Source organism: Vanessa tameamea, chromosome 31 (assembly GCF_037043105.1).
Source record: "Vanessa tameamea isolate UH-Manoa-2023 chromosome 31, ilVanTame1 primary haplotype, whole genome shotgun sequence".
NCBI classification, from domain to species: domain Eukaryota; kingdom Metazoa; phylum Arthropoda; class Insecta; order Lepidoptera; family Nymphalidae; genus Vanessa; species Vanessa tameamea.
The window spans coordinates 3,164,432-3,189,138 of record NC_087339.1 but is presented as its reverse complement, the minus strand read 5'-3'; the positions used below and the strand labels follow the sequence as shown (position 1 = coordinate 3,189,138).

The 24,707-nt window shown below is 34.9% G+C and overlaps 2 protein-coding genes and 1 long non-coding RNA gene across 4 annotated transcripts; all 3 read right to left on the bottom strand.

Moving 5' to 3' along the window:
* Positions 1 to 2,077: 2,077 nt before the first annotated feature.
* Positions 2,078 to 10,604, bottom strand: LOC113391392 (uncharacterized). Its single transcript, XM_026627351.2, has 7 exons — positions 10,467 to 10,604; positions 6,940 to 7,032; positions 5,703 to 5,814; positions 4,788 to 4,963; positions 3,769 to 3,924; positions 2,955 to 3,058; positions 2,078 to 2,311 (listed from the first exon to the last, which is right to left on the bottom strand). Exons 1-7 carry the CDS (start codon positions 10,479 to 10,481, stop codon positions 2,128 to 2,130), a joined length of 840 nt encoding a protein of 279 aa, XP_026483136.2. The 5' UTR covers positions 10,482 to 10,604; the 3' UTR covers positions 2,078 to 2,127.
* Positions 10,605 to 11,457: 853 nt separating this feature from the next.
* On the bottom strand, positions 11,458 to 19,909 carry LOC113391391 (uncharacterized). Of its 2 annotated transcripts, none has more exons than XM_026627344.2 (8): positions 19,861 to 19,909; positions 18,461 to 18,569; positions 16,834 to 16,964; positions 15,967 to 16,021; positions 14,018 to 14,229; positions 12,649 to 12,848; positions 12,324 to 12,474; positions 11,458 to 11,706 (listed from the first exon to the last, which is right to left on the bottom strand). In XM_026627344.2, exons 2-8 carry the CDS (start codon positions 18,513 to 18,515, stop codon positions 11,668 to 11,670), a joined length of 843 nt encoding a protein of 280 aa, XP_026483129.2. In that variant the 5' UTR covers positions 18,516 to 18,569; positions 19,861 to 19,909; the 3' UTR covers positions 11,458 to 11,667. The 2 variants fall into 2 exon arrangements, with proteins under 2 accessions (XP_026483129.2, XP_026483132.2); XM_026627347.2 differs by having other exon boundaries at positions 18,461 to 18,564; positions 19,861 to 19,900.
* Positions 19,910 to 22,155: 2,246 nt separating this feature from the next.
* LOC135194523 (uncharacterized) lies at positions 22,156 to 24,537 on the bottom strand. Its single transcript, XR_010309800.1, has 3 exons — positions 24,095 to 24,537; positions 23,258 to 23,494; positions 22,156 to 22,253 (listed from the first exon to the last, which is right to left on the bottom strand). It is a non-coding gene; the product is annotated as an uncharacterized LOC135194523 (long non-coding RNA).
* Between the last annotated feature and the right edge of the window lie 170 nt (positions 24,538 to 24,707).

The following is a 24,707-nucleotide window of genomic DNA, read 5'->3' as shown; positions in this document are numbered from 1 at the left end:
GTAATTAACATCACCATCAATTTAATTTTAGAAAAAAAAAAATAGCTTGGTGAATTTTATGGGTTATTTTTTAGTTGAACGTAATCTTTGCTGTCACACGCTTTGATTCTACTTGTCAACGTCAACATCTTATGATCAATAAAAAAGAAAAATATAGATTAAATAAAAAAAAAAAAACGAATGACACTTGAATGAAAATCTGATTTTTATTCGATCACGTTAACAAAAACTCTATTCTCTCTAAACGAGCGATCAAAATAGAATCGTGTGACAGCATATTAAAAATAAAACGTTTGACAATCATTCTCAGTACAGTCAAATTTATATTGGTCATGGAAAAAGAGCATAAGCGACTTCGTGTTTTAAAGAATAGTGAATCATATGCCAGATAGTACTTAGAATTATATTAGTTAATCAGTCGTCATCGGATTTGATCTACTTGTGTAAATTCGACGTTTGACTTCAAAATCTAAATTTGTAAATTGTTTTGTACGAATATATAAAGTCCATTGACATTTAAGTGTTGCTTTTTCGTAACATGCACTTGTCTGTACGAACACGCATGTTTGTTACATGTTTTATAAAATAAATCGTGCTATCGTTCCTTTGTAACATTGTAACATTAATTGATGTAATCTGGTTATTTTTATATCAATTAATAAATTAATTTAACTATAGATAAACAAATTTAGTTAAGCAATTATATCATAATATTAAACACGAATTTGTGGTAAAATAAATGAAATAGAAATTGTGTCTATGATTTTTCTTTATTTTATAGTTCCTTTAAAATTAGTATACTACAACTCGGTAGCGATAGATGGCGCTAATTAAAATGGACACTTTTCTGAATCGCGCTTACTAGATATTCTCCACTGCGTATATGTACTGTAGAATGTCGTTCCACCCGGTGACGCTTTAGAGGCCACTCTGACCAAAAGCTACTGTCCATACGAAAAAAAAAATTATTTTGTCTCCCAGATTAGTGACGTCACGAAAGCGGTCGTAAAGTCAACTGACCAATCAGTGCTACGAACAGAAGTGTTCCCAACCCTACCGACCAGCGTTGCAGAACTATCGATAGTTTGACTATCGATAATTGACCTCGAAAACTATTCAGGATATCGATAGTACTATCGATAGTATCGATAGTTTTGGACTATCGATAGTATTTATAATGTTTATTCATAAATCAAACAAAAAATATTGACAACATTTTTCACATTTAAATTTTTCATTATTCCTTATTCCGCACAAAATGTCTTAATTCTAAAAACAAATATTGTGGTAAATTAAATTTCATTTATTTAAATATACACTATAGTTGGCCTACTGAATTACTTATCTTGAGAAAGTAATACTTCATTTTCGATCAGGTTACCAACAAACAAACAAACAAACAGCAGTACTCAGTATTGTTGCGTTCCGGTTTGAAGGGGCCAGTGATTGAAAAACTACATTTCCATGATTATAATTTTATTAAATATGACACAGTCATACTGTGACTCTTTCTGACAAACTCGCTGAGTTTCTAATACAAGTTCATCTAAAATTTCAAGTGACAACGAATATGCTTTAGAATTGTATGAAAAATACATTAAATACAATACAAATTATACAACAATGTATCTGTTCGTAGTGTAAAAGTCGCTTGCGTTTTACGCTCGGATCTTTTAAACTAAGCGACGGATTTCACTGCGGTTTTCATCAATGAACAGAGCGATTCAAGAGGAAGGTTTATATGTACAACTCATACGCATAACATACGAAAAATAGGAAGAATTTTTCTATTTATGTTTGGTCTTCAATGTATAACTTGTATGTAGAGATTATTGTAACCATGTAAATGCCGGGACTAGAGATAACTAGTAACAAATATTTACATTTGAATTCATATCTCGGACGAAAATAAAAACTCCAAGCATTTTACTACATAACCATGTATAAAAAAAAAAAATTATCAATGTTTTTTTTTTTAAATCAACAATTTAGAAATAATCTTAATTTAATTATTGCACACAAAAAAAAAATTTAAAGCTGTCAACACCAAAACCTAACCTGGCATTATATCAAATAAACCCAATAACATCAAAACTATAAATACGATAAAAATAAATAATTTATTTTTTACACTTTACAACAAACTTTAATTTTATCCTGATCTTTTTCGTTATGGCAACACTTATCCCTGCGTCCCTTTCCCGCCAACGGTCGATCCTTTTCATCCCACACGACGACACCGTCGCACGCGCATATCCGTTTCGGATTCTGGAATATACCCGCCGATCTTGCTATAATGCCACACGCTACCCTGTTGATACAAGAAATATTTATTTTTCTAATCTAGTTTCGTTTAAGACAGCTAAACTTTTAAATGTGTGTGTATATTGTTAAGAGAAAGGCATACGAAGTAATTATCATATACAACATTGTCAAGCAACGCCCCCCCCCTCTAAACTTGGGAGATAAGATGTTATGTTATACAAGCTAACTCACGCCCCCAATTTAAATTTGGAACACAACAATATTTTGTATGGCGGTTTTCATAAAAATTATTAATAAAATTAAACACGTGCACTCATGAAAAAAGTGTTTTAGTTCTTGGTGAAGCCCTACCGGCTTCGTGCAAGCCCGTCTGGGTAGGTACCAGCCATTCATCAGATATTCTACCGCCAAACAGCAGTACTCAGTATAGTTGTGTTCCGGTTTGAAGGGTGAGTGAGCCAGTAACTACAGGCACAAGGGACGTAACATCTTAGTTCCCAAAGTTGGTGGCGCATTGGTGATGTAGGGAATGGTTAATATTTCTTACAGCGCCACTGTCTATGGGCGGTGGTCTCACTTACCATCGGATCACCCATTTGCTCGTCCACCTATATCATAAAAAAATGCACGCATTCAAACCACTGGGCCATCTCGACCTTGTATGATAAAAATACTAAAATTCAACATACGAGGCGCCGGAATGTCCGTCAGTCTTTGAGGCGGGACTCGCACCCCGACCGAAGTCATCAGCATGCTCCTTGATCGCTATCGATCTGCCAACGATGTCGTAAATCTAAAAAGAAGAAATGTTTTTGGTAGTTGTACTTTGTTTACTTCGAGGCAGGATATTTTATGCATATTGGGTGGAGGATGACGATTCGGTTGGTAACGAATAAGGAATCCCGACACCCTACCCGGGACGACATCCTCGCATCGCATATGAGCGGGCTAAATCAACATATTTTTTCTAACCGTGTATGCTGTTGGCCCCAATGGGATTCGGCACAGTCCTGGGTGGCGAGTTAAAATACTCAAACCGGGTGGATAAGGAGCTCAAGGGCTCAGGATACACACATCCTAAAAGCCACCTGTGAGCCCAAACCTCGTTAAAGGACACCGTCGACGTTGGTAGAGAGGAATTACTTTTTCGAACTAATTTTCCTGTTGCCCCTGATGGCCTCTACAACGTCACAGGGCGGGGAACATCACCATTTTTTTGTTGTTGGCCCTAATGTCCTCTACGGCATCACCGGGTGGGGTAGGCGAGCTAAACTACTCAAGCCTTGTGTTGAGAACCCACTTAAGGGCTCAGAATAGGCGCGTCCTAAGGGTGCCTCCTGTGAGGCCGATCCTCGGCTTAGGACCCTTAATCAACAACTATATATACCCCCAGTACAAAAAATCTTGCCAGCGCGATTCAGAAAAGTAGAATAATTGATCAACGCCATCTATTGGCATTAAATTGTAACATGTTCTACGACCAAACTGAAGCGTCATACTCACATTAAGCACGCTGTCCAGTATCCTGAAAGTCGCCCTGCCCTTATCATCAGCGACTATATTCCCCAAGTCCCCTGCGTGTCTCTTGTCGGGGGGATCTGAAGGGGCGCCGTGTGGAGAGTGGTGAGGGTTGTAGTGTTCGCCGATCGAATCGCAGCCCTGGAATCAACCGTTTAATATCAACTAATATTATAAACGCGTTAGGGATTTTGTTTGTTTGTTTTTTACGTTACGAGCCGTCTGGGCAATAAATATACTCTATTCCAACAACAAGAGGAGAAAATCAAATCAAATCAAAATATACTCTATTCAAGTAGGCTTTTACAAGCACTTTTGAATCGTCATTTAACAAACTATATTAAGCGAAGCTACCATCGGTTCGGAATGTAGATTCTACCGAGAAGAACCGGCAAGAAACTCAGTAGTTACTCTTTTTCGACGTCTAAAAATGAAGCCCTGTTAGTTAAATACAATTATATACGTATGTTATATAAAAGTCGACAAGCATTAACTACACGCTTAAAAAGCCAAATAAACAACATTTGACAGCAAATTGACGCGATATCATTGGTCGAGAGCTTGACTAATCTATGATATTCACTATGGATTTGCGAAAACGTGGCGTTTTGAACGTCGACGAAACTGTTATCGGAATTTTGGAAGTGAAATTAAAGTGGAAATAAGCAGTTAAGTGTAACAGTGTCGTATTATAAATAAAGCTATATTAATCATAAACTCTCAGCAGTGCACAATATAGTCGAGTTATTAGCGAATCGCATGAAATACGTAAATCTAAGATTATTTTATCTTGTTTCCTACTTCCATTGGAATAGGCTATAGACTTTATGTTATCCGGTTAGAAGTTTGATTGATCTTGATGATGAATATCTTAGATTTCTATTGGTGGCGCTTTGACGATATAAGGACTAATATTTATAACAGAACCAACGTCTATCGGCAGTGGTGACTTACCATCAGGTGGCGCATTTGACAGTCAATACCGTCATTCAGTAAAAACTCACCGCGCTTAGGTCACCAGCGTCGTGAACGTGTAGAGCGTGCGGGCCGGGCATGAGACCGTCCACGCTGCCATCTGCTACGAGCGGACCACCTTCGTTCTGTTGGAATCTGATCACGCCCAAAACCTGCTGCTTACAACAGTGCTGGCTGGATATCATGGCGACCGCTGACTGAGTATCTACAAGATAATTTATTAATAACTAGCTTATCATAAATCAACAACTATAACCACCCAGTATAAAAAAAACCGATATGGCCCAGCGGTTAGAACGCGTACATTTTAACCGATGATTTCGTGTTCAAACCCAGGTAAGCACCACTGAATTTTCATGTGCTTAATTTGTGTTTATAATTCATCTCGTGCTCGGCGGTGAAGGAAAACGTCGTGAGGAAACCTGCATGTGTCCAATTTCAACGAAATTCTGCCACATTTGTATTCCACCAACTCGCATTGGAGCAGCGTGGTGGAATATGCTCCAAACCTTCTCCTCAAAGGGAGAGGAGGCCTTTAGCCCAGCAGTGGGAAATTTACAGGCTGTTTATGTATGTAATGTAGCTTATCATTATATTTTATGAGTATATCATATTCCTCCAAAACATTTTCGTGTAAAATCTTGCCAAGACGAGGCCATATGATGACGATACTTGGTGGTAGGGCTCGTGCGAGTCCGTCTGGGTAGGTACCACCCACTCATCAGATATTATAACGCCAAACGACATTATTCAGTATTATTGTGTTGCAGTTTGAAGGGTGACTGAGCCAGTGTAACAACAGGCACAAGGGACATAACATCTTACTTCCCGAGGTTCGTGGCACGTTGGTGACGTCAGGACTGATATGTCTAAATATAATAAAGATAGAAGATAGATGGAACATTTGCCTATACGCCAACCTATATAAAAAACAAATGTCTTACCCCCAAATCCCTGCAGAACTGATCTTCTACCAGAAGTCCTAGTCACCATGTCCAGGATAACCGAGCTTGGCAATGTCGTTTCTACCACAACAGCGCCATCTTTGAACACCGCCTGAAGATACAGACAACAATAAGGAAACTCGGTAGAATCTACATTCCGAACCGATTGTAGCTTCACTTAATATAGTTTGTTAAATGACGATTCAAAAGTGCTTGAAAAACCCTACTTGAATAGAGTATATTTTGATTTGATTTGATTTTCTCGTCTTGTTGTTGGAATAGAGTATATTTATTGCCCAGACGGCTTGTAACGTAAAAAACAAACAAACAAAATCCCTAACGCGTTTATAATATTAGTTGGTATTAAACGGTTGATTCCAGGGCTGCGATTCGATCGGCGAACACTACAACCCTCACCACTCTCCACACGGCGCCCCTTCAGATCCCCCCGACAAGAGACACGCAGGGGACTTGGGGAATATAGTCGCTGATGATAAGGGCAGGGCGACTTTCAGGATACTGGACAGCGTGCTTAATGTGAGTATGACGCTTCAGTTTGGTCGTAGAACATGTTACAATTTACTGCCAATAGATGGCGTTGATCAATTATTCTACTTTTCTGAATCGCGCTGGCAAGATTTTTTGTACTTTGTTTGTACCGATATTATTGACTTTTTGGTTGCGTCTATTTATCTGAATACCCTGAGCGTCTCTAATTATATGACGCTGACTGTACACCTATTTAGGGCACGTTAACTATCATTGTTTTGTTGTTTTTTTTTTGTACTTTAAGTAATATGTTCTTTACTTTTGTTTTTTTTTTTTTAATAATTTTGCCGTGTCCTAAATAAACATTTCTTTCTTTCAAGAAAAACTGTAGTAGGTGGTCATAACCGATCTTAGACATACGCTGTTTAAGAATTGAAACCATTCCTTACATCGCCAATGCGCCACCAATCTTGTGAACTAAGATTTTATATCAATTATTCATATGATTTTACTGACTAACTCACTCTTCAAACCGGAACACACCTATACCAAATATTGCTTGCAGAAGAATACCTAACGAGTGGAAGTTACTGAGCCACTCTGAATACGATAACGCACCTGCAAGCCCCCCGGTGTTGCAGATGCGGTAGCAGTCACTTTCCATCAGATGAGCCCCCTGCTTGTTTGCCATCTCTAACATAAAAAAAAAACGATATATTTATGTAACAATAAAAAAAATAAAAAATACCTGTTTAACGCCATCTTGTTCTTGTAAATGTCTGAGAGTTTTATCCACGATTTTCTGGTCTGCAGTCCCGCCAAAATCGACCAACACTTCCAGCTTTAACAATACATAAAACATATTTTATCAGATATTTAAAATAAAGGTGATGTTACGTGGAGCACCCGGTTAGAACGAAGCAGGATGCTCTGGAGCTCTATGGAAATAAAAATCTATCAGTAACCGTAATAGAAACCAACCAAGCCTTCCTCTTCTGCCTGGCTTTTATTAATCGCCAGGGTCTACCTTCCGACTAAGTCAACTCCACTTTGCACGGTCTTCAGCGTCATTCTGTGTAAGTCCATTGGCTCTCATGTCCTGCTTGAGGATATCTAGTCATCGCTTGGGCGTCCGGGAGGCCTAATTCCAGGTACGAATATATCAATGCATTTTTCTATTTTTTTTTGTCGCTGGAAAACACTGAATTGCGTGTTCCCCGACGTGAAGTGTGTAGGGGGTGGGGGTTCTATGGGGGACTCGCCGGTACCCATGAAGACACGGAATACTCACTAAAAAAACTAGCGTTACCCTCTTTTGGCGTTTACATTGCAAACGCTGTCTGAACCCTACGAGACAAATCAAAATAATGTACTACAGTATTGTAAACCTTAGAGTTCTAAAAAAAAAAGTCCGCGACGAATCCCAGAATAATAACTTTATACGAGAAATAATGGTATATTCATGAAACGATTTTAAGCAATACAGCATTAATCCTTATCCAATTAAGTACCTTAATACATTGTGCATTTAATATAGATCAATATGGCCCTTTACAGCATTTAAATTTAATGAATATTTTCGAAGGTATTTCAGATTTAAAATGCAGGTGCATAGCGGTTTGTATTGTTTAATGATAAAAAAGTTGTAAACCATGTATATAAAAACATTCTGTAGTATATTTAGTATCAGCATTGCACCCGTGCGAAGCGGGGGCGGGTCGCTAGTTTATAATATTAGTATAGATTATTATATTTATAAGAAATAGATTTATTTTATTAACAAAATCCTTATGTTAATTACGTACTACATTCCATATTTATTTATGCGTTTTTTTTTTAAATAAAGACCTTTGCCCATATTCTTGACTACCAATTTATTTAATGAAAAACTCAATGTATACGTTTTCACAACAGGATCCCAGAAAACGTTCAAAATTATTCAATTATAAAATTCAAAAGAATCGTTAAAGAGCGTTTGTGTGCTAAAGGATATTACAACACTAATGACTTTTTAGTTGATTGCACACCTTGGGAATGAAATGATCGCCTCCAGGCTGTTTCAAATAGCTAAAATATAATTATTATTGAACTCAATGTATACGTTTTTACAACAGGATCCCAGAAAACGTTCAAAATTATTCAATTATAAAATTCAAAAGAATCGTTAAAGAGCGTTTGTGTGCTAAAAGATATTACAACACTAATTACTTTTTAGTTGACTGCACGACTTGGGAATGAAATGATCGCCTCCAGGCTGTTTCAAATAGTTAAAATATAATTATTATTGTACATGCAAAATGAAAAAAATATATATCCCGCTGAGTTTCTTTCGCCGGTTCTTCTCAGGTCCGAGATGTTAATTTCCGAACCGGTGGTAGACTTTTGACTATCAATAAGCAAGTGTAAACACTTCTAAATATTGAATAAAGATTTTTGACTTTGACTTTGACTGTATCATAGACATTATCATCATGACAAGCATAACAAATCCACTTAAAAGATAAAATGATGATGATAACAAATTACTACGACATCTATTAAAAACAACAAAAACAACTTTAATGCACATTAAAATAATTATTTTTGTTACTTTGTATGTAGACGGACGAGCAAACAGGCCATCCGATGGTTAATGGTTAACACCGCCCATAGACAATATTGTAGCAAGAAATTTTAACCAGTTCTTACTTCAATCACCAACCATGGGAATTTATGAGTTTAAAAAAAAAAACATTATATCTGTCAAATTACTTTTTTGTCCCATTTGCTGTCGAAACACTTGGCCCTTGGAGTAATGGTGCAAAAAGCTTCATCAAAAGTGTAAGACCTCACCTTATTGCCTCAACTGGTGACATTGAGGATCTGAATTGCGATTCAACGGGGAAATGCTGCTAGCATTCTCGCCTCCAATCCACGCGGTCAAGATTTATACAGTAACTATTTTTAATTCATATTTGTATATATATTTAAGCACTTAATGTTATCAATTCTTATGTTAATTAATGGGTATTAATATTAGACAATGTATCAATTACTACCAAAAAAGTATTTTTTCCCCCTACATATGATCAAACAGAATCCTCATAATTATATATCTATATAAGGCAGATATGAGTTTTTTATAATTCACAAAAAAAATTGTAATCATCAAAGTTAATTGACATCTCTGACTAGTGAGTACCGCTGTAAAATCATTATTATTACTTTTTTTTCTAGTGTATATCAGTGTTGGTTGCGCACAAAATATTCTGCCAATGTCACACATAACAAAAAGGATTATGAGTTTAATAAATTTCAAATTAATAAAAAAGTAGGTAGTATGTTACAAGCACTTTTTAATTAATATAGAATATTAAATTTATTGTATTTAGGTTCTCGGTTTACAAAGGACTACAACTACAACTATTCAGAATTAAATTCAGTTTGTAATTTTGACCATACTGTTAATTTTCTCCATCATCCGTGACATTGGCAAAATAATCTGTGCACAACCAGCACCAAAAATAAGCTATAAAAAAATTAATAATGCACAGACACCATCGGAAGAAAGATTCAGAAGAAATTTTGTATCTGCACATAGACATACCAACTAAGCTGATCAGTCCTGTGTTTTAACTTAACTTTATCTAACACATTATAATTTTGATTCTTTCTTTGAAATAGTTCACAAATATAAACAAAGCGAATGTATGAGAATATTTCTACCAAAATGAACTTCCAAATAAATAGCCAATCAAACTAATATATAAATGTTTATAAGTTGCAATTATAAATAAGTATCTTGCCTCAAAATTAGGGTATTGACTTTGAAGTCAGAGTGTATGTGATATAATAGTGAAACATAAATATTAAATAAATAATTTTGTTTTAATTTTAAATTAGTAAAGTATTAACATTGTATCAACCATTACGAGTTGTGTATAAACTGTCCAATGATAGAAAAAACATGAACAAGGATTTGTTATTATTATTTGTTCATAAATAAATAAATCGGCACTTTCTTTATCTGAAATATTTTTTATTACGCGCAAAAAGATAGTGTAAATAAGTTAAAATTAATTTACAGAGTATATATTATTTTTTAAGGTAATAATTACACGATAAACTTTACGTTATTAAAGTTTTCATAAATATATCAAGGTTACCTACAATGACCTAATGAAATGTATATTTTTTGTTTTTTTTTTTACATTTATCAAAGGCCAAGGCAAAGGGCATCATGATTTAAACAACTGTTTATTAATAAACAAATGCATTTTGTATTTATTAACTTACCTTAGATGTTAACATGCTTGTTATATCTATGTTAACACTTGATTAGGACTTAGCGCGTAGTTTCTAGAATAAAATGCAAATTATTTACAAAAATGTTACATACAACCGGCTACCGCACTGCTATAGATATGACTGACACTGACAGTTGACTGTGTGAATTATGTGACGGAAGATTACAAGAGTTGCTTCTTGCTAGTATATTTTTCTCCTTAACATTTTTACATTCGATTACGGTTATACATAGAGATAATGTACCAATTTTTTTTAAGAATTATTTGGTATTTTTGGTAAAAATACTGCATTGGCACATAAAATTGATGAGTTACAAGAAAAAAAATAGGTGATAACAAAATTTTTTACAGTACATAATAAAACTAAAATAAAATTTTAATTTCAATTGCTTTATTATAAGACTACAAGCACTTTTGAAGCGTCATTTATTTATGAAATAAAAATAATAAATCCACTGGTTCCACCACGAAGGAATCGATTTCGGAAAGGAAGGATTATCTTGCATATTATTATGGCGATTATTGTTTTTGTGTTTGTTTCTGTTTTGTTTGCTTTTATTATTAAAAAAAATTTTTTTTTTTACTAACATTAGTTATGAGGTTGTCATGTAATACTAAAATTAAAATATGGACTATGTCTGAGACAAAATAAATAAATAAATAAAAAAATAAAATAAATATATTATCGATATGCAATGACATTTTATATCCTGAACAATCATTAATATATACTAACTATAGTTATTTTATCATCGTCTTAACATTATTATATTGAGTAATCTTATTTTTTAAATATTTTTTTATTGTATAGCAAAGATAAAAATACCAGTACAAGAAAAAAAAAAATGATATCAATTGTTAAAAAATATTAATAATCAGTTTTAATAAAAAATTTTTTTTAATAACTATTAACAACAATATAATATTTATGTTTATGCTATGAATAATGTTATAATAAAAATACAAAGTTCTTTCGCCTAGAGCTTTATTTCATAATTATTAAAAAAATAACAAAGATCATAATAATTAGCTAAGTATTATGAATATAATAAATTTTAATAAATTATTGTAATATAATGTGTAAAATACGTAATTATTTATAATTGAATACATTAAATATATTATTAATTGGTCTTTTTGTAAACTAAATACATTTTTTATCTATTTCACTTCTGACAGTTAAAATGTTCCTACCGTCCATTCGGACACGGTGACATCGAACGAGCTCTCTGAAATAAAATAAAAAGTATTTATATTAAATCTTTCGAGTAGTTTTCGTATCGATTGTTCGAATTTGGCGAATCTATGTTTAATTTAAGTACAGTAGAATCTGGATTATTGGAAAATTTTATCAATTATTATAAAAAAAATCATATTAAAGTAGCATTTGACTTTTTTTAGGTGTTTTATATTACAATGTTTTATATTTTAATATGTATGTCAAATTTTAATAGCTTGTAAAGTTTTTATGTGAAAAGGTGTTGTTTTTGTTCGATCTCATCCCAAAGTACCGACATTTCGTTTATGCGATCTAGCCTCGGTCCCAATTAATTCGGATAATCGTGGTTCTACTGTACTTAAATATAAAACTGATTAATTATTTAATGACAGATGAAAATTATAGATTAAAGAGAATTAATAAAAAAAAAAACAATAGAAAAGGCTGACCAAATCTCTTAAAGGACAATTATTTTAAAGGCTATAAATTATTTAAGTTTTGACAACAACAACGTTGTCACATGAAAGAGACGAAAGATCTGTCGCCGAGCGAAAGAGAAAGGGAGGTATATATTTTTAAAAGTTTCACTTCTATCACGTGTACCAGGTACATTTTTTTTTATCGTACCTCTCTATAATCAGCTTCAGCGATGGAAGGCATCAGCATAGCAACTCTCTTCGGAGGCGCTTCGTCCATATTGTGTATCGCCTTATAGACTTCGGAGTGTTGTAAATGATCGAGCCCTTTGGGTGGCTTTTGGTATTTCATGAAATTTACTCTATGGAATAAAAAAAAAACAGTTCTATAAGTTTAAATTTTGATCGCAAAGATATTAATAATTGTTTATGCCAAAAGTGTGATTTCTGACGTCACAATAATAACGTTCTTAAAATGAGGGTACAGTATTATTAAGTTTTTAAGTTGATCACATGATAAATAGATTAAACTTTACCCAATTGCGTTGCCTTTGATAACTTCCGCTTGTGCGGTCAGCGTTTCCTGAATCAACTCCTCGTCGTATTCCCTGGATTTCTTCCATTTCCTTCCACCGGGGAGGACGAGTGGCCTTTCTGGGGGGGCGGGGCCGAACATAGGCGATGGCTTGACTCGGGTCTGGGGTTCTTGTTCAAGTTTGACTCGATGGACAATTTCCTATAAATATTTTTTCAGTTAAATATCTATTTTAAAATTTATTATACACCATTAGAAAATAGTATATATTTACGTCAAATAATTAAAAAAAATAAAATAGTAAAAATAGTAAAATTGTCTATGACTTAATCTTTTTTTTTTTTTACCCGTCACGCTAGGCTAAGGCTAGCGTTTGTCGTTGTCTTGCCTGTTATTTAGCATCGTCACGATCTACGTTGCACGCTTGCCTAGAAGATACCTGTTTACTCTCGATTTGAAGACATCAGGGTTGTTGTTAATCTTATTGTCTTTGCTTAGTTCTATTATTCGTATTGGTATCTATGATATATGTCAGGAAGATATGGGAGAGTAATCTGTGACGGAAAACTCTGTAATAATAATGAAGTATGTACTAGTTGTAAAAGCCGAGAGGTTGAATCGATGACTGCGGGTCCCAGGTAAGCACCACTGAATTTTCATGTGCTTAATTTGTGTTTATAATTCATCTCATGTTCGGCGGTGAAGGAAAATATCGTGAGGTAACCTGAATGTGTCTAATTGCATCGAAATTCTGCCACATGTGAATCCACCGAGCCGCATTGGAGCGTGATGGAATGCTCCTAATCTTCTACTCAAACGGAGAGGAGGCCAACTGTGGGAAATTTATAGGCTGTTTATGTTGATGTTGTATGTACTAGTCGTCGCTTGCGGTTTGCTAGCCTTTTAGCTGTAGGTCGTCAGGGATTTGGTATAAAAAAGTGATATATAAAATGAAAATTAAAGTGATAGTGAGGTATCCAAATTTAAAATAAATAAATAAATATTGGACAACATCACATACATTACTCTGATCCCAATGTAAGTAACTAAATCACTTGTGTTATGGAAAATCAGAAGTAACGACGGTACCACAAACACCCAGACCCAAGACAACATAGAAAACTAATGAACTTTTTCTACATCGACTCGGCCGAGAATCGGACCCGGGACCTCGGAGTGGCGTACCCATGAAAACCGGTGTACACACTACTCGACCACGGAGGTCGTCGGATTTATTTAACATCGAATTATTGACAAAATGTTGTATTTGGGATACGAAGAACTTTGTAAGACTAATTTCAGTGATATGGTTGTGGTGACTGCCATCAGGAATCCCATTTACTAAACCCCCTATATTGTAAATAACTCACCTTGTTTTGCTCCTTCTTCATTTTGCTCTCCAACATTCTCTTAACTTCCTCTTTCTTCATGAGCGCGACTTCGTCTTCCGTCAAGCTCGGCTTCGTCACACGGATTTGCATCTTTTTACCTCTCTGTCCGATCGACTCATTCTCCGGTACGTCGATCTCTGTTATTTCAACTCTATTATTGTCTGGATGTTTCTCGAAATGTGTTACCCTCTCTGTAACAAAAGCCAATATGTTCGTTTCAATATACTAACCTTATGTTTACATGTTTAGACTGTCAAAGTTGAGAACGCTTGGAAAAAAATACACGCACACTAGTAAAGTAGTATGACGTATGACGTATCAAGCGTAGCTGTCACGCATACTAAGCTAGTAAAATTGGTTCGTTTGTTTTAGTTCTGTCAAAGTTGAATACGTATTATAGTCGTTACATGTGTAATTAACATGTTTACAGTGTAATTAGCCTCATATCCGCCCATATCTACTAATAACTCAGTTTTAAAAACAATTGCTTTTACGAATTGCTATACAAAATATTTATCTATTTTAACTCCCTTTTGCAGGGCCGGACCGTGAGTTTAGGGGGCCCTGGGCTAATACTACTTAGGAACCCGACTTAAGATACACCTGAACGTAGACTTGAATTAAATTAATTGAATGGGTTTGATTAATTGCAGGACTCGCAGCGCTGCGAACCACACGATCTGTTTAATTTAATAAAATTATGGACTCTTTCACATTATCGTCAATTTTTGACTTTGGCTTGACTTTACTTAGCTGGGGGCCCCTTGAATTCACGGGGCCCTTGGCTGAAGCCCAAAAAGCCATACAGTAGATCCGGCCCTGCCCTTTTGGGGTTACAACAGGAAATGGTAGTTTGTATGAAAGTCTAATGTTATTGAAGTTAAAATAATTACGTCAGAAGGATTTTAAATGGTATTTAAGTGTTATACAAGGAGGTTTTATTATAACGATAAAAGTACATTCGCGTGGACCGTACGGACCGAGTCGTACGTAATAATATTTTGATTAAAGATTCGTTTGTTTGTAATAGATAATTTGAATGTATTGAACGGATTATACAGCAATAACATTTCATTTTATTTAAGTAACATTAAGACAAAACAGGTATGTTATATATGTTAAGGAGTAGGATTGCGTCAGTTAAACCACGAGGCTAATTACACACTGTTTTAATCGAGGCGTTGCACCGGCGGGGACGCAGCCACGCGCACACACGTAAACGCTTCACTTAACTACATATATTACAAATTGAACTGTGTATAAATACATGAGCACAGATATTTGATATATGTATATAGATAAACAATTTTTTCGAATTGGATATTTATATTTGAAGAATAAACCCGAAAAAAAAACAACAAATTTAATGTCTTTATTATAAATAATAATGTATTAACAATAGTTATGTCTATTATATATAGTTTTAAAGTCGTTGGTTCTTACTGTTGCTCAGTCAAAACTAATTTAATTGTATATTGTAATATTTCATTTGATATGCTGTTCCAATCGAAGTAGGAATAAAGATAAACAAACCTTAGATTAACGTATTTCATGTAATAACTCGGCTATATTGTGCACTGCTAAGAGTTTATGATTAATATATCTTTATTTATAATACGACACTGTTACACTTAACTACTTATATCCACTTGAATTCTACTTCCAAAATTCCGATTACAGTTTCGTCGACGTCAAAACGTCTATGTTTTCGCAAATCCATAGTGAATATCATAGTTAAATCAAGCTCGATCAATGATTATCGCGTCAATTTGCTGTCAAATGTTGTTTATTTGACCTTTCTCCTCTTATGGTTGGAATAGAGTATAGGTTTATTTTATAATGTCCTCTAAGAAAGGATTTTTGGAAAGTTTAACTTTAAAGGGGAGAAATGGACTTTCTATTTAATTTCGAATGACGCAATCACTCACCTGGATTTGGTTTATTGATCTCCAGATATTTTTCTTGTCGAACTTCTTTGTATTCCTGCAAACCGACGTTATGGTAATAAATCTCTTATCAATATTCCGCATATGACGTTAAATCTAAATAAGAACCAATATTAAGTAGTTGGTCCGTGAAATGGGCCACCTGGTGGTAAGTCACAACCATAGACAATGACGCTGTTAGAAGTTTTAACCTTACTTGACATTCCTAATGCGCCACCAGTCTTGGGAACTATGATGTTATGTTCCTTGTGCATATATATTTTTTTTAATTTGACGGCGCATTGCTAGCGCCATCTTTTAAATTACGAGGAAACAAGATTTGACAGGTATTCGGTCTGGTGAAGCGTCGTATCGTTGGTTGGCGGGAATGTTGAACGCCGCCATTATTGTGGAGTTGTCAAAAACAAGCTCTAACACGTCTGCGACGAATCGCCCTTGTTCCTCATAATTTTGATATTGCGTAATTGATGTTTATTAAAAAAAATAATAATAAACAAATGGCTTATCCTGATAGAGGTGGAGATCTGCCTTTATATTTAATTTTACAACAACCACGGACTCAGAGTTGCCCGTGCCTTTTTTGCATTTTACTGTACATTTTGTCGTTTTAAAGTTTTTTTTTATGACTGAACATCAGCAGATCTTCGCTGGACTTTTTTTTTTGTAATAGACACAGGCGTTAGTATGTCTAGTCACACTTTTGTGAATACGGAGCCTCACATTTTTCGTCTGTAGTTACACTGGCTCACTCACAATTTAAACCGGAAGACAACAAGACTAAGTATTGTTGTTTTGTGGAGTTTAAGGCCCTGTGAATATCTATATATTGAAATAAAAATAAATAATCACCATTTGACTGATTTGATTGATCTGTCGGCTCACAGCCTCCACCTTTTGCTGGATGAGGTTTGGAAGCTGTGAGAGAGCTGCAAGCTGTGCCTTCATCTGTGCTACTTGCTGTTCTATACTGGCATTTGGATCTGAAGATATATTACGTTGAGTTAATTAATTGATATTTAATAGTTTGTGCTCATTAACATGCTTTAGGTATAAAAAATAGACGTCCTTTCTGGTACAAGCTTGCTTCATAACAAATTTCATCAAAATCGATTCAGTGATTTAGCGTGAAAGCGTAACAGACAGACATACAAACAGAATTACTTTCTCATTTACATAATTTTAGCATAGAATTATAGATTTTGTGTCCGACGGCGAAGGAAAATATCATAAGAAAACATTGATATACTGTAATGTCGTAACTTTATCACAGTATGTGTTTTTAACTAAATTTTTTTTATGATATATGATCACAAGTGGTCACCACCGGTCATAGACAATGGCGCAATCAGAAATATTAACCATTCCCTACGTCGCCAATACGCCAACCTTGGGAACTAAGATGTTATGTCTCTTGTAGTAACCTGCCTGTAGTAACACTGGCTCACTTGCCCTTCAAACCGGAACACAACAATACTGAATACTGTTTGGCGGTAGAATATCTGATCAGTGGGTGGTACCTACTCAGACGGACTAGCACAAAGCCCTAAAATCTAACAAATAAATTGTTCAATTTATACAACAGACATTTTATTCTTAATATTTAAGATATATATATATTATATTGAGTAGCTATGTGGAAACCGGCTGTCATGGTATGAGAATGTTATGCGGAGGAATGTTGTGAGGAAGGTCTTCAGCATGGACGTGGATGGATATAGAGGCAGGGGGCGACCAAAGAAACGATGGATGGATTGTGTAAAAGATTGTTACTTGTGTGATGACGTCCGACAGAGAAGAATGGAAGAAGAATATGCTGCGCCGACCCCAAGTAACATTGGGATGAGGGCAGGAGGATGGTGATGATGATGATACGTCGCTTATTAAAGTATACAAGCGTGTGTCTACATTGTACTCTCAGAACTTTCACCATCACAATCCGATGGAACCGCAAATACGATAAAAATAGGCTCAAGCCTAGGACCAACGGCATATGTGTCCGTGATCATCATCCTTATCAAAGTATTACTACTGAGAATTTATCCGGGTTTTGAACTCCTTGATAACTGGAGTCTAATGATCTACTAGATGAAGAATTCTACTTCATGGTCGTTAATAATGAAGGTCGTTTTGAAAATCCTTTTTTTTTTTATGGCATTCTTTAGCGGACGAGCATATGGGCCACCTGATGGTAGGAAATATTAACCATTCCTTACATCACCTATGCGCCACCAACCTTGGGAACTAAGATGTTATGTCAGCGTTGCGTTGGTTGTGATATTTTTCAATTTCGTTCGATTTTTGGTTTCTCTTAGCTGGTCACACCAGCGGCTAGATTCGCGGGGACTTTCCCTTCAATTTTGGCGAACACAAATATTATCTCCAGATTATCTGGACGACGAGCAACGTGACCGAAACATTGTAAATGTTTTCGGTATGATTACGTCAAGAGAATAATTTTATTTAATTTATAGCGTACCGATCATGCTGTCCACTGCTTTCATAATCTGATTTGCTAAACACGTTCGTTCCATTTCGTAGCACCTGCAGTGTAACTTCTATTAACTTCGCTTCGAGCTCAATCTGTGCTAAAACAAAAAACATACGATTCGAAATTGTTTTAATAAATTATTTGGGTTTGGAAGGAAGTTCTTTCACGCGGCTTACAGTAGAGTGAACTGACAGAAATTGTCACGTAAGGAAGCAGCGTTATGTCTCGTCAACGGACTATATCCCTCTCTTTCTCTTATACTTTGTCTCTTTCTATTATAAACGGTTTCAGTGCATATTATTAAGACTTTTATACCCTGCACAAGATAGCTTGATCTTTTTGACAGATGTCAATTTTTCTGATCGACATAAGTTTACAATGACGTACACATTATTTTCTTAATTTAATGATTTTAAAAATTGTAATAATATTTTTAAAAAATACATGTCATTATCCGAAAATTTTAAGACTTTTTCTATTATATATTATTGCTTCAAAGTAAAATTTAAATAGAAACGCTGAACATAATATACGCTTGTACGATGTTACGTCGGTCGGACGGTAGGGACGCGAATAACAGGCAGTAACTGCTACAAATATCGATTACAAAAATCCTTATTAAAGATCATTGTTATGTTATTGTTACGAACAGGGGTCCTTTTGGTTGGGGTCTCTTTGGCTGGTATAACACTTAGAAAAATAAGTTAAAAAAAATTGAATCCTAATTTGAATTACGCATTCCATCGTTCCATCGACTGTTATATATGTTATGTTTTCTGTTTCCCATCACTAGCCCGTCTGTCAAAAAGATCAAGCTGACTTGAACAGGGTATAATAGATTTTTAATAACAATATTGTCAATTTCAATTGTTCTCAAACTGTTGCGTCCGTTATTTAGTACAAAATAATTCTAATTTAACGTAAAACAAAGTACATTTGTAAAAACATATCAAGCAGCATACTGCTAGTCTCAATAAATGCCAATACATCGTCCCCCAAACAAGGTACTAATCAAAAAGATCACGGAACTAGAAGAATTCCGTACGTTGAACTGTCATAGCATGTCATTGTCACTTGCTTATGAATATATAGGCATTTCATTCACACACGCGAAATATAATCCTACATAACCGGGGCTTTATTAATAACTATACAGTATGACACTAATAGTATCGAAATTTTACACTGGCTCACTCAAGGGCATCGTGATAAAAGAGGGGATGAATTGCCTAGCGCCCCAAAATCGATTCAATCATAATTTACTAGTATTATTTATAAATACATTAACATTTCACGACTGTCCGTGAACTGAAATATGATTGCACTATTCGTGACACAAGCACACACATATATACAAAGCGAGGGTTGATATATACATAAGGACTTACATAAGAGGCGACTGTTTGAGGCAAGTTCAGTGTATGCACTAAATATTTCGAAGGCGTTGCCAATTTTTTTTTTTGTATTGAATTCAAGCCAAACTATCTCTTGTTAAATTGGTTTATTTATAGAAAATTGATCCGTTTCGGGGTTGAATTGCTCGTATAAATAAAATTAATAAGCTGAATTTAATTGTATTTATTTAAAGTGGAATTTAGGTTTCATTTTGACAGTGCGTTAACTGTAAATATATATTGTACAACATCACATACATTACTCTGATCCCAATGTAAGTAACTAACGCACTTGTGTTATGGAAGATCAGAAGTAACGACGGTACCACACCCAGACCCGAGACAACATAGAAAACTAATGAACTTTTTCTACATCGATTCGGCCGGGAATCGAACCCGGGACCTCGGAGTGACGTACCCATGAAAACCGGTGTAAACACTACTCGACCACGGGATCGTCAAAATATGTATAATGTCACTGCTTTATTGTCTGGAAGTGGATTTTTAAATTTAAAAAAATATACAAATCCGACAAGAAATACAAATACTAAACAACGTAAGGTACAACAAAATGGCTTACGTGACCTTAATAACGGAAATTTAATACAGTTAATACTATACAACAGATGAAAACTCAGGACAAAGCGAGCGAAGTGTTAAACTATTTATCTGTACATATCCCATAGCTGGGCATAGCATATAAGATACTAAACTGTAAAAATGGACGTAGATTACATTATCATCAAGCACTTTCGTGGATTTCTTATAAAAAATCGTGAATCGTGAACTTCTTAAGAATAAACTCGAATCTCATCACGGCACACGAGCGTGAAATGTCAGGAAGTGATATGCTACATTGATGTTGATAATTATAAAATACTAGATGTAATCCGAGGTTCTGATTGCGTTTTAAAGGTTGATCGTATAAATAGTAGCCTATGTCTTTTCTAGAAGTTCGAGCTTGCTTCATTCCAAATCTCATCAAGTTCGGTTCAGTGGTGAAAGAGTAACAGACAAACAGACAGAGTTACTTTCGCATTTATAACATTAGTCTTATATATTTATAAGGTAAGCCAATTTTTGTCCCAGTGATTATGGGACGGTAGCTGCACATAAATGATCGGTTATGGTCTCATTTTGAAGAGCTCTTTTGTGCAGAAAATCAACGAGGATTCTTCATTGAAATTTACCAAATTTTTACGATATAACAATGAATTTATTTTAGTGAGCAGTACTACGGTTGAAAAAGAAAAAAAAAATAATTAAGAATGTGAACAAAATTTAAGTTAAATGTTATCGACAAACTCCAATTCTAACTAAACTGATGTATGTATGTATAACTATTTGAAATAAAAAAACATTAAAAAAAAGGTTTCTTCATTTTAGCGCCAAATGTAGATGAATGTGTTTACATTGAAATGAAATCAAAACAAAACCTGTCATAGCATCAAAATGGCGACCGTGAGTCAGTTGTCAACATTTAACGAGCGAGATTCGAAGAGAAATCTTAAAGAATCTCATCGCTGTTTTGACAAAATACTGACGTTTTGACGAATTATTTGAACGCCGTAACATGTAACCTAGTATGAGGCGCTCATTTACGCAAAGCTATCTGAAGTTTGGTCAGGGTAATATGCAAGATGTTACTTGCTGGTAGGGCTTCGTGCAAGCCCGTCTGGGTAGATACCACTCACTCATCAGATATTCTACCGCCAAACAGCAGTACTCAGCATTGTTGTGTTTCGGTTTAAAGGGTGAGTGAGCCAGTGTAACTACAGGCACGAGGGACATAATATTGAAGTTCCCAAGGATAATATTTCTTACAGCGCCATTGTCTATGGGCGGTTCTGACTACTTACCAAGCTATATCATAAAAAAATATGTTTCCCTTCATACACACAAACTAAGCACATGGAAATTCATAGGTGCTTGACAGGAGCTTGAACCGCAATCTTTAACGTAATACAAGTTTCCGCTCACCACTTCGACCAAGCCTGAGAGGGGGGTATTTATGCCCGTTTTGTGCTAAATCTTTAAAGATGTTGCCGACTGCTGGTCAGTAATACTCAATTCAAATGATAGTCAATTTAATATTTTCCATGACGGTCTGTTAAAATATTTATTCGGTGAAAAAAACTTTAAACCTAAAAGAACCGAGTCTCTTATTTTACAATAATCTCTTGACAACGCGTGTGTTGTATCATGATGAGTTACGACGTTAATCCGTAACAAACAAACAATCACTTACGTTATAGTGTTAGGGTTAGATACAAATAATAAGAAATTATATTTATTGAATATTTTTTAATTAAACTTATCAAAAATCATCATAACAGTCACGTAGTAGCGTCCTTAAATAAATTCTCGAAATTCTTCGTAGTCTGTATCTGAAAATAATAAAATTTATTTAATTAAAACACACACTGCAAAAGCACCTTATCGATGCTTAATCAGGGACGTTCATTATATAGACATCACTTCAGAAATCTCTAAAATTATCAGTATTTCTCTACCGTATTGTGCATGTATTATACATATAAACCTTCCTCTTGAATCAATCTATCTATTAAAAACCGCATCGAAATCCGTTGTGTAATTTTAAAGATCTAAGCATACGCAGGGACAGACAGCGGTAAGCGACTTTGTTTTATACTGTGTAATGGTTGTAAGAAATTGTAGCGGGCGCAGATGAAAGCTGGCTTGAAAGAGCTAACGACAGAGAAGTATGGCAGTCCTTGGGGGAGGCTTTTACCCGAACGGGCTCCATGCATTAAAATAATTAATGAATATTATATTAATTTAAGAAAAAGAAAAAAAAAAAAAATTATAATAATTATTATAGTTTATTATTATGCATGGAATAAATAAAGCTTTATTATTATTATTATTAATGGTTGTATAAAGACGGCCTAATATATCCCTCAAGTGATCAGCACCACCCTGTAAGATATATTGACCATTCTTCATATAGACAATTTATTATTGGGAACTAATTTATTAGGTCCCTTGTGCCTGTAGTTACACTGGCTCATATTATTCAAACCGGAACACAACAATACTAAATTTCGATCTCCAGGTTTTTTTCTAGACGAACTTTGTATCCTTACAAACACAACGGTATGTTCATAAAACTTACACCACCATACCGTATACGACGGTTAACTTAAATAGCAACCAAAATAAAGTAGACGTGGTTAAATGGGTAGCTGGATGATAAGTGTTCATCACTGCCCAAAGATATATATGCCGTAAGAAATTTTAACAATTCTGCAATGCTTGTAGTTACACTGGGTCACTTCAAACCGGAACACACCAATACTAATTGCTAAACCTTACTAACTCAGAAGGGTTACAAATAAATATATATGTAGAAATAAAAATAAATAATCACCATTCGACTGGTTTATTTGATCTGTCAGCTCAAAGTCTTCATTTTCTGCTGAATGAGGTTTGGAAGCTGTGAGAGCTGCAAGCTGAGCTTTCATCTGTGCTACTTGCTGTTCCAGCTTGACATTTGGATCTGAAGATATTCTATTTCTATTTGCTAAATCATAGTAATAAAGTTGGATCAATACCTGATCTTGATTTTAATCCATTTAAATTAATAATTTGACGATTTTGTGTTTACCTGAAAAGACAAATGAATGATTTTAGAACGAAGCTCTTTAACGCGACTTACGGTTGAGTGAACTGGCAGAAATCGACATTTTTTATTTTCATTCATTAACAGCCTGTAAATTTAACACTGGGCTAAGGCCTCCTCCCCTTTGAGGAGAAGGTTTGGAGCATATTCCCATGCTGCTCCAATAGGTGGATACACGTGTGGCAGAATTTCGTTGGAATTAGACACATGCAGGTTCACGATGTTTTCCTTCACCGAGCACGAGATGAATTATAAACACAAATTAAGCACATGAAAATTCAGTGGTTCTTGCCTGGGTTTGAACCACTGGGCCTTCTCGGCTCAATCGTCACGTAAATAAAAAGTGTTATGCCCCCTTACCACCTGTACCACCATCCCCTCTCTTTGTCTCCATTGTTTTCTATAACTGTAAATGTCAAAAAGATCAAGCTATCTTGTACAGGGTATAGTACAAGATATATAGCTAAAGCAATTTTGTTCCAAACGCAAGCCCTATGACACTTATTTTTTATTATATCTATGTATTTTCTTGTATCTTATAAATTGACGAACAAACTGGAATTCGATTATATTTTGTTTACTTACCTATGGTTCGTTGTTCACAGTGTTGCAAGCTTTAAAAAGTATCCTTGATTGTTGTATTATTTGATATTTATAATCTGTCATTCTTTAAACGTGTCTTATCTTGCGTTTTCGTATATTTTAGTGAAGCTTTCATTTAAATCGACTTACGAAAGACTTTTTAGTCACGTCGATAATGTTACGTCATTTGTGTAGCTTGAAATCTGAGATCATTTTTATCTATTTCTTCCAAATTACATCTAAGTATGTTTGCCATTGAAACACTTGGACGTAATAATACAATCATTATTCAAAGTATAACATCTCTCATTGGTTCCATTCGTGGTTTATTTTACAACAGATCATTAGATTGCAACGGAGAAATGCTAGGATTCGTGCCATCATACTCAGTCAAGATTTACAGTAACAATTTTATTTATATATATATATATGTCGAGGATCGAGCAACGCATTTGTTAATACGATCAAGAACTAGGCCTCGGTGTTGCTAGTTAATAAATTCTCGATATCGAAATGTCAAGTGGACAAATGCATGGAGTCGATTTGGCGAAACGGCAACACTGCATTTTTGATGGGTCTGTCATTCATTAATTTGTCATTACCGATTTTGTTCCGT

What these genes read in the sequence shown, in the direction of transcription:
- LOC113391392 (XM_026627351.2), bottom strand. An exon ending in ACGCTGGTGACCTAAGCGCG is followed by an intron (nt 3,925 to 4,787) that starts GTGAGTTTTTAC and finishes GGTTGATTCCAG; the next exon opens with GGCTGCGATTCGATCGGCGA. An exon ending in GACGGACATTCCGGCGCCTC is followed by an intron (nt 2,312 to 2,954) that starts GTATGTTGAATT and finishes TTGTATCAACAG; the next exon opens with GGTAGCGTGTGGCATTATAG.
- LOC113391391 (XM_026627344.2), bottom strand. Translation starts at nt 18,515, where the DNA reads ATGGAACGAACGTGTTTAGCAAATCAGATTATGAAAGCAGTGGACAGC. An exon ending in TCAATCAAATCAGTCAAATG is followed by an intron (nt 16,022 to 16,833) that starts GTGATTATTTAT and finishes GTCGGTTTGCAG; the next exon opens with GAATACAAAGAAGTTCGACA. An exon ending in ATCAAAGGCAACGCAATTGG is followed by an intron (nt 12,475 to 12,648) that starts GTAAAGTTTAAT and finishes TTTATTCCATAG; the next exon opens with AGTAAATTTCATGAAATACC.